Here is a 9,060-nt window from a genome sequence, read left to right as displayed (position 1 = left end):
GTAGAGGTCGCGGGTTTGGGAGGTGCTGTCGAAGAAGCCTTGGCGAGTTGCTGCGGTGCATCCTGTGGATGGTGCACACTACAACCACGGTGCGCCGGTGGTGAAGGGAGTGAATGTTTAGGGTGGTGGATGGGGTGCCAATCAAGCGGGCTGCTTTATCTTGGATGGTGTCGAGCTTCTTGAGTGTTGTTAACTATGTTAAAGGCGCTAGATAAATGCAAGGTGTTGTCGTTGTGAGGAAATGAAGATATGTACTCCCGATCTTGTCTTCCAGCCATGGACTGCACGACGACCTGGAGGAAGTCGATCACTGTCGTCCGCTGTTTTGTGACCATGCTCTTTGCCCTGGTGGTGCTGGCAGCCATTACTTGGGCCTACGTGGTTGGGTTTCAGATCCTCCACGACAGTCCCCAGCTCATCTCCATCGGGCTGTACGGCGCAGCCCTCCTAGGCCACGTGATGGTGCAATGCTTCTTTGCCTTCCTCGAGCACCGGCAGATGAAGAAGGCCAACCTGGCCTGCACCTTCCAGAAAACGGTGGCCGTGACCATCTCGGCCTATCAGGAGGACCCGGCCTACCTGAGGGAGTGCCTGAGCTCGATCAGGCGCCTCCGTTACCCGGTCGGCCGGCTCAAGGTCATCATGGTCATCGACGGCAACACCGAGGACGACCTCTACATGATGGAGATGTTCTCCGAGATCTTCCGGGGGCTAGACGTGGGGTTCTACACCTGGGACCAGAACTACCACTGCTTGGACACCACGGAGAACCAGAGCGCCAGCTGGCAGGAGGTGAAGGACCTAGTCAGGAGCAAGACGTACGTCTGCATCAGGCAGAAGTGGGGAGGAAAGAGAGAAGTCATGTACACAGCTTTCAAAGCCTTGGGAGACTCAGTGGACTACGTTCAGGTAAGATCTTAGGGATGTGGCAAATTCGTTAACACAATGGGGTAGCTGAGGTGAATAGCATTTAAGGGGAAGCTGGATAATATAATAAAAGAATCGAGAAACCAAAAATATAATAAAGAATAGTCAGCACGGATTTCATAAGGGAAGGTCATGCTTGACCAAACTTATTGAATTCTTTGAAGAAGTAAAGGAAGGGGAGATAAGGGCAATGTAGTTGATGTAATATATTTAGATTTTCAAACGCCTTCAATTAGACACCGCATCGTAGTCTCATGACTAAGGACAGAGCATGTGGAGTCGGGGACAGGGAGCAGAATGGATAGCAAGCTGAGTACAAAACAGAAAACAGAGAGTAGGGGTTAAGGGTAGTTACTCAGACTGGCAAAAGGTGGGAAGTGATGATGCCCAGGGATCGGTGCTGGGACCACTGTTGTTCACAATTTACATCAACGATTGGACTCGGGAATTGAACGTGCAATTATAGAATTTGTGGATGACACCAAATTGGGGGGTGTGGTTAATACTGAGGAGGACTGTGACAAAATACAGGAAGACATTAATAAACTTGCAGAATGGGCGTGTAATTGGCAAATGAATTTCAATATAGATAAATGTGAGGTGCTGCATTTTTGTAGGAAGAATAAGGAGGCCACATACTGCTTGGATAATAAGAGTCTAAATGGGGTAGAGGAGCAGAGGGATCTGGGGGGACAGATACACAAATCACTAAAAGTAGTGACGCAGGTTAATAAGACCATTAAAAAAAAGCAAACCAAGCACTGGGGTTCATTTCTAGAGGGATAGAATTGAAAAGCAGAGAAGTTATGTTAAACTTGTATAGAACCTTGGTTAGACCACACTTGGAGCACTGTGTACAGTTCTGGTCTCCATATTATAAAAAGGATATAGAGGCACTGGAGAAGGTGCAAAGAAGATTCACAAGGATGATACCAGAGCTGAGAGGATATCCTTATCAGGAAAGATTGAACAGACTGGGGCTCTTTTCTTTGGAAAAGAGAAGGCTGAGGGGTGACCTGATAGAGGTCTTTAAGATTATGAAAGGGTTCGATAGGGTAGACATAGAGAAGATGTTTCCACTTGTGGGGGAGACCAGAACTAGGGGGCCATAAATATAAGATAGTCACTAATAAATCCAATAGGGAATTCAGGAGAAACTTCTTTACCCAGAGAGTGGTGAGAATGTGGAACTCGCTCCCACAAGGAGTAGTTGAGGTGAATAGTGTAGATGGATTTAAGGGGAAGCTGGATAAACACATGAGGGAGAAAGGAATAGAAGGATATGGTGATAGGGTGAGATGAAGTAGGGAGGGAGGAGGCTCGTGTGGAGCATAAACACCGGGATAGACCAGTTGGGCCGAATGGCCTGTTTCTGTGCTGTAAATTCGATGCAATAAGAGGGGATTTCCGCTCCAGCCAGAAACAGGTCCAGCTCTCGTTCGAAGGAATTCAGCCTGTTCCAGAGGCCCACTATCCTCTGGGCAAACAGCCACCTCCTGACATCTAACCTCGATCTGGCCTCGTGCCTCTGGCCTAAAATTGTGACCCCTGGTCCTCCTTAAACCTATTTAATCGGGACAAACCGTCTACTGGAACACAATCTACTCCCTCCATCATCTTATAAACCTCGATCACATCGTCCCCTAAGTCTACACTTCTCTACAGTCTGGAGTCCCAGATGTTTCAGCCTCTCTTGATGTTTTAAGCTGGGGATTATTCTAGTGACCCTCCTCCGCACTCTTTCCAAAGCCTCAATATCACCCACCATGCGAGGAGACCAAAACTGGAAGCAGTGCTCCAACTGAGGCCTGGCCAGGATCTCGTACTGGCACAAAATAGTCGGCTTAGTCTCAGGGTCAGTTGTCCTATTAATGCACTCCAACACCCTAGTCGCTTTAGCTATTGGCTTAAGGCATTGTTTACGAACCGTGAAAGGTCCATCCACTAAAACACCCAGGTCTCTTTGTTTCTCCACCTGCTTTAATGTCATATCCTGAAGGGTGTCTGTAGGTTGAGCATTTGTCCTGCCCACATGCCTAACACTGCACCTCTCCAAATTAAACAACATTTGCCGTTCACTGGCCCAGTCTCCAAAAGACACCCCCCTGAATGAGTCGAGCATCATCTACAGTCCTAAGATTTGCACGGATCTTGGTACCACCTTCAAATTTGCTAATCGTCCCTCAACACCAACATCTAGATCTTTTAATCAAAACGGTGAGGAGCAAAGGCCCCGACACTGATCCCTGCAGGACCCTCGCTGGTGACCGGTCTCCAAACACAGATCCCAAACTCCAGCCGTAACTACTTTCTGCCTACGTCCTTACGGCCAGTTCTCGATCCAGCTCAGTATATTACCACCGACACCAAAGGCTTCGATCCTGCAAGAGAAGCCCCCGCTGCGAGGCAACTTGTTGCAAGTTCTAACGTACGGTCTGTTCTCCCAAGGTCTGCGACTCGGACACAAAGCTCGAGCCCATGGCCACGGTGGAACTGGTGAAGGTGCTGGAGTCGGACAGCAAGTACGGTGCGGTGGGGGGAGATGTACGGATTCTCAACCTTAATGACTCCTACATCAGCTTCATGAGCAGCCTGCGGTACTGGATAGCCTTCAACATAGAACGAGCCTGTCAGAGCTACTTCAACTGCGTGTCCTGCATCAGTGGGCCCCTGGGTCAGTCGGTCTTTCGCACTGGGGTCATGGGGAGGTCGGGGGTGGGGCGACGATGGGGTCGGGAGGCGAGGAGGTCGAGTGACGGGAATGTCGGGAGGAGAGGAGGTCGGGTGATGGGTGACTGGGTGATTAAGAACATGAGAACATAAGAAACAGGAGCAGGAGTAGACCATTCGGCCCCTCGAGCCTGCTCCGCCATTCAATAAGATCATGGCTAATCTTCAACCTCAAATCCACTTACCCGCCCGATCCCCTTGATTCCCTTAGAGTCCTAAAATCTATCGATCTCAGCCTTGAATATACTCAACGACTGAGCATCCACAGCCCTCTGGGGTAGAGAATTCCAAAGATTCACAACCCTCTGAGTGAAGAAATTCCTCCTCATCTCAGTCCTAAATGGCCGACCCCTTATCCTGAGACTATGCCCCCTAGTTCTAGACTCTCCAGCCAGGGGGAAACATCCTCTCAGCATCTACCCTGTCAAGCCCCCTCAGAATCTTATATGTTTCAATGAGATCACCTCTCATTCTTCTAAACTCCAGAGAGCATCGGCCCATTCTACTCAATCTCTCTTCGTTATGTATAATTTCTCAGTTTGTTTCTCTGAGCTCTCCAAGTTTCTTCCTTGTGGTTTCACTATTGATTTCTGAACATGTACACACAGCAGAAGGTGGGCCAGAAGCAAGGCAAGGTCGGAGTCAGGAGCGAAAGGGAGTCTAATCGGCAGTAAGGGGAGTCTAACTGGAAAAGGGACTCGCTAGTCCATACACCCTGGCTCCAGACTGTCTTACGACGCCTTGTGTATCGCAGCGAGAGTCTCCCTTACCATCATGAATTGTAGTCTCCTGGGAGAGGCGAAAGTCCAGATCGGAAAAGCAATTGGAGGAGGGAAGAAATCTGGGAAATTCCTCTCCGATCCCCATAAACAATCGAAACTAATCCAGGAAACCACATTGGTCATTTCTTGTATTATTGGCTCCCTCATTCGCCGGTTAGACTCACTTTACTGCCGGTCAGACTCACTTTCGCTCCTGACTCTGATCTCGCCTTGCTTCTGGCCAACATCTGCCAGCACGGGAACGATGGGCCGAACAGCCACCTTCTGTGCTGTATCAGTCGATATCCAGTTCTGCTCTTTCCCCCCCCCTAGAGCAGTGCTGACTCCAGCCATCGATCGCAGCCGTAAACATTCCCGTCGGGCTCCTGTCGGCAAAATACGAGCCAAGTGTGATCCTTCCAACGGAGTGTCAGTGGGCTATTTAGAAATTACAGTCATTGTGACCAAGGCCAATCCTCTCTTTACCTCTTCTCTCACCAGGCTGGAACCCTGAGGCCCATTTTAGCCACCGTGTTTTTTTTTCACGGAATCTGACAGCACAGGAGGAGGCCATTCGGCCCATCGTGCCCATGCCGGCTCTTTGAAAGAGCTATCCAATTAGTCCCACTCCCCCCCACCCTGGTCTCTTCCCGTAGCCCTGCAACATTGTTCCTTTTCAAGTATTTATCCAATTCCCTTTTGAAAGTTATTATTGAATCTGCTTCCACCGCCCTTTCAGGCAGCGCATTCCAGATCATAACAACTCGCTGCGTAAAAAAACATTCTCATCTCCCCCTCTGGTTCTTTTGCCGATTACCTTAAATCTGTGTCCTCTGGTTACCGACCCTCCTGCCACTGGAAACAGTTTCTCCTTATTTACTCTATCAAAACCCTTCATGATTTTGAACACCTCGATTAAATCTCCCCTTAACCTTCTCTGCTCTAAGGAGAACAATCCCAGCTTCTCCAGTCTCTCCACATCACTGAGCTCCCTCATCCCTGGGACCATTCTGGTAAATCTCCTCTGCACCCTCTCCAAGGCCTTGACATCCTTCCTAAAGTGCGGTGCCCAGAATTGGCCTCAATTCTCCAGCTGAGGCCCAACTAGTGATTTGTAAAGGTTTAGCAATAACTATTTAGTTTTTAATTCCTTCTGACTTTGGGTTGGAAGATCTTGACCAAGTGTGTGTGGTTTGTCTCTCTCTCTCTCCCTCACAGGCATGTACAGGAATGATCTGCTTCAAACTTTCCTGGAATCCTGGTACAACCAAACCTTTCTGGGATCTCCCTGCACCTTCGGAGATGATCGACACTTGACCAATAGGATGCTCAGTCTGGGCTACGCCACCAAGTAAGTTTGGGTGTCTTCCCTGCCCCCTCGTGTTATGTTAAACTTGTATCGAACCTTGGTTAGACCACACCTGGAGGACTGTACACAGTTCTGGTCTCCATATACCTTGGTTAGACCACACTTGGAGCACTGTGCACAGTTCTGGTGTCCATATACCTTGGTTAGACCACACTTGGAGCACTGTGTACAGTTCTGGTCTCCATATACCTTGGTTAGACCACACTTGGAGCACTGTGCACAGTTCTGGTCTCCATATACCTTGGTTAGACCACACTTGGAGCACCGTGCACAGTTCTGGTCTCCATATACCTTGGTTAGACCACACTTGGAGCACCGTGCACAGTTCTGGTCTCCGTATACCTTGGTTAGACCATACTTGGAGCCCTGTGCACAGTTCTGGTCTCCGTATACCTTGGTTAGACCACACTTGGAGCACTGTGCACAGTTCTGGTCTCTATATACCTTGGTTAGACCACACTTGGAGCACTGTGCACAGTTCTGGTCTCCGTATACCTTGGTTAGACCACACTTGGAGCACTGTGCACAGTTCTGATCTCCATATACCTTGGTTAGACCACACTTGGAGCACTGTGCACAGTTCTGGTCTCCATATTATAAAAAGGATATAGAGGCACTGGAGAAGGTGCAAAAAAGATTTACAAGGATGATGCCAGAACTGAGAGGTTATAACTATCAGGAAAGACTGAACAGGCTGGGGCTCTTTTCTCTGGAAAAGAGAAGGCTGAGGGGTGACCTGATAGAGATCTTTAAAATTATGAAGGGGTTCGATAGGGTAGACGGAGAGAAGATGTTTCCACTTGTGGGGGAGACCAGAACTAGGGGGCCATAAATATAAGATAGTCACTAATAAATCCAATCGGGAATTCAGGAGAAACTTCTTTACCCAGAGAGTGGTGAGAATGTGGAACTCGCTCCCACAAGGAGTAGTTGAGGTGAATAGTGTAGATGGATTTAAGGGGAAGCTGGATAAACACATGAGGGAGAAAGGAATAGAAGGATATGGTGATAGGGTGAGATGAAGTAGGGATGGAGGAGGCTCGTGTGGAGCATAAACACCGGCATGGACCAGTTGGGCCGAATGGCCTGTTTCTGTGCTGTAGACTCGATGTAACTCGGTATACTTGCCACTAAAATGCCAGCTGTTGCTCAGTGAATAACACTCTCGTCTCTCAGTCAGACGATCGGGGGTTCCAACCCCATTCCGGCCACTCGATTTGTATCAGGGCATCTCGGCATGGCCAATAAAAGCTGGCCTAGCCCGCGATGCCCACATCCCTGGAATGAATTTTAAAAAAACAGCAGATCGACCAACTCACTTTCTGGGCCCGTCACCTTGTTTACGAGTCCCGCAATCACCCTAAAACACAACGTAAGATACATGGTCTGCCCACTAAATAGCAATATTGGAAGTCCCACAAACAATAGCACCAAAAATCAGAGGTGTTTTGGGAGCAACGCAATTCTTAAACTTTCTGGAGCATTTCGCAAAGACCTGAGATGTCCGCACAGAGAGTCCACCTCCTGCCTCAGCTCATCTGCTGCTGAAACCCTCACCCATGTCTTTGTCACCTCCAGACTGGACTATTCCAATGGTCTCCCTGGCCGGCCTCCCATCTCCCACCCTCCGTAAACTTCAGCTCATCCAAAACTCTGCTCCCCCCGTATCCTAACTCGCACCAAGTCCCGTTCACCCATCACCCCCTGCGCTCGCTGACCCACATCGGCTCCCGGTCCGGCAACCCCTCGATTTTAAAATCCCCATCCTCGTGTTCAAATCCCTCCTCGCCCCCCTCCCTATCTCTGTAACCTCCTCCAGCCCCTACAAACCTCCGAGATCTCCGCGCTCCTCCAATTCTGGCCTCTTGCGCATCCCCCCGATTTCCATCGCTCCACCATTGGCGGCCGTGCCTTCAGCCGCCTGGGCCCTAAGCTCTGGAATTCCCTCCATAAACCTCTCCGCCTCTCTCCCTCCTCCTTTAAGACGCTCCTTAAAACCTACCTCTTTGACCAAGCTTTTGGTCACCTGTCCTAATATCTCCTTGTGTGGCTCGGTGTCTGATTTTGTCTGATTTACGCTCCTGTGAAGCGTCTCGGGGAGGTTTTGTTACGTGCAAGTTGTTGTTAACTCCTTTCTTTTCTCCTCTTCTCTCTCAAGATATACGTCAAGATCCAGGTGCTATTCCGAGACCCCTGCTCAGTACTTGCGTTGGCTAAACCAGCAGACACGCTGGTCCAAATCATACTTCAGGGAATGGCTGTTCAACGCTCTCTGGTGGCACAAACATCACCTCTGGATGACCTACGAGTCAGTAGTGGCCGGAATCTTTCCGTTCTTTGTCACGGCCGCTATGCTCAGAGTCTTCTACAGTGGTACCCTGTGGGACATCCTGTGGGTACTCCTGTGCATCCAGCTCATAGGCTTGCTGAAGGCCCTCTACGCTTGCTGTCTGAGGGGCAATCTGGTCATGCTCTTCATGTCGCTCTACTCCGTTCTCTACATGACCAGCTTGCTCCCGGCAAAGTACTTTGCCATCCTCACCATGAACAAAAGCAGCTGGGGTACCTCGGGGAGGAAGAAGATTGTCGGGAATTATGTTCCCTTGCTCCCACTCTCCATCTGGGTGTCCGCCTTGCTCGCAGGTCTATGCTTCACCATCTACAAAGAAACCAAGAGGAAATGGCAATCTCCAGAATTGTACATCGAGAAGGTCTATTTGATCTCTGGTGCTGGGGCCTATATTTTCTACTGGGCCTTAATGGTCCTTTTATATTTCGCATGGGTCAAAAGGTGTTGCAGAAAACGTTCCAATGCCTATGAATGTGCAGTTTAAGGATTTTTTCTCCCACCAATCTCCAATTGCAGGGATCAGTTCGACCTTTCCTCAGTTCCAAGACGCAACCTTCTCAATGAGACAACGTACAAGTCGTAATCTTTTCACTGCTGGGCTCCTCTAACTTTGCCTCACGTCTTCCGGGTCTTGTAAGATGTCCTTGCGTCACCTCCTTGCTAAGATGGGGTTCAAAGGTGCTGCCTTTGACAATGAGATGTCACATGTCTGCACCAAGCTGCTAGGTCGAAGGCTCGTGACGTGTTTCCATCTCTGGAGTCCCCCCTGAGGATCTGATCTATCCTCGGCCTCCAACGATTTCTCTCGGTGACATCGTCTGAAAACGCAACGCCAGATTCCACATGTACGCTGACGACACGCAGCTCTACCTCACCGCCACCTCTCTCGACCGCTCCACTGCCTCCCATTTGTCACGCTGCTT

General features: G+C 49.5%; 1 protein-coding gene across 1 annotated transcript; it reads left to right on the top strand.

Moving 5' to 3' along the window:
- Positions 1 to 276: 276 nt before the first annotated feature.
- has1 (hyaluronan synthase 1) lies at positions 277 to 8,621 on the top strand. The gene is made up of 4 exons (XM_067975206.1): positions 277 to 909; positions 3,376 to 3,601; positions 5,637 to 5,769; positions 7,946 to 8,621. The coding sequence occupies exons 1-4, from the start codon at positions 277 to 279 to the stop codon at positions 8,619 to 8,621; spliced, it is 1,668 nt and encodes a 555-aa protein (XP_067831307.1).
- Positions 8,622 to 9,060: the final 439 nt, after the last annotated feature.

Source organism: Heptranchias perlo, chromosome 42 (assembly GCF_035084215.1).
Source record: "Heptranchias perlo isolate sHepPer1 chromosome 42, sHepPer1.hap1, whole genome shotgun sequence".
Classification (NCBI taxonomy): domain Eukaryota; kingdom Metazoa; phylum Chordata; class Chondrichthyes; order Hexanchiformes; family Hexanchidae; genus Heptranchias; species Heptranchias perlo.
The sequence above is the reverse complement of the archived record's forward strand: the minus strand, read 5'-3'. Positions and strand labels throughout refer to the sequence as shown.

Coding starts and splice junctions, on each gene's coding strand:
- has1 (XM_067975206.1), top strand. CDS start 277: ATGGACTGCACGACGACCTGGAGGAAGTCGATCACTGTCGTCCGCTGT. Junction 3,602..5,636: donor CTGCATCAGTGGGCCCCTGG/GTCAGTCGGTCT, acceptor TCTCCCTCACAG/GCATGTACAGGAATGATCTG. Junction 5,770..7,945: donor AGTCTGGGCTACGCCACCAA/GTAAGTTTGGGT, acceptor TTCTCTCTCAAG/ATATACGTCAAGATCCAGGT.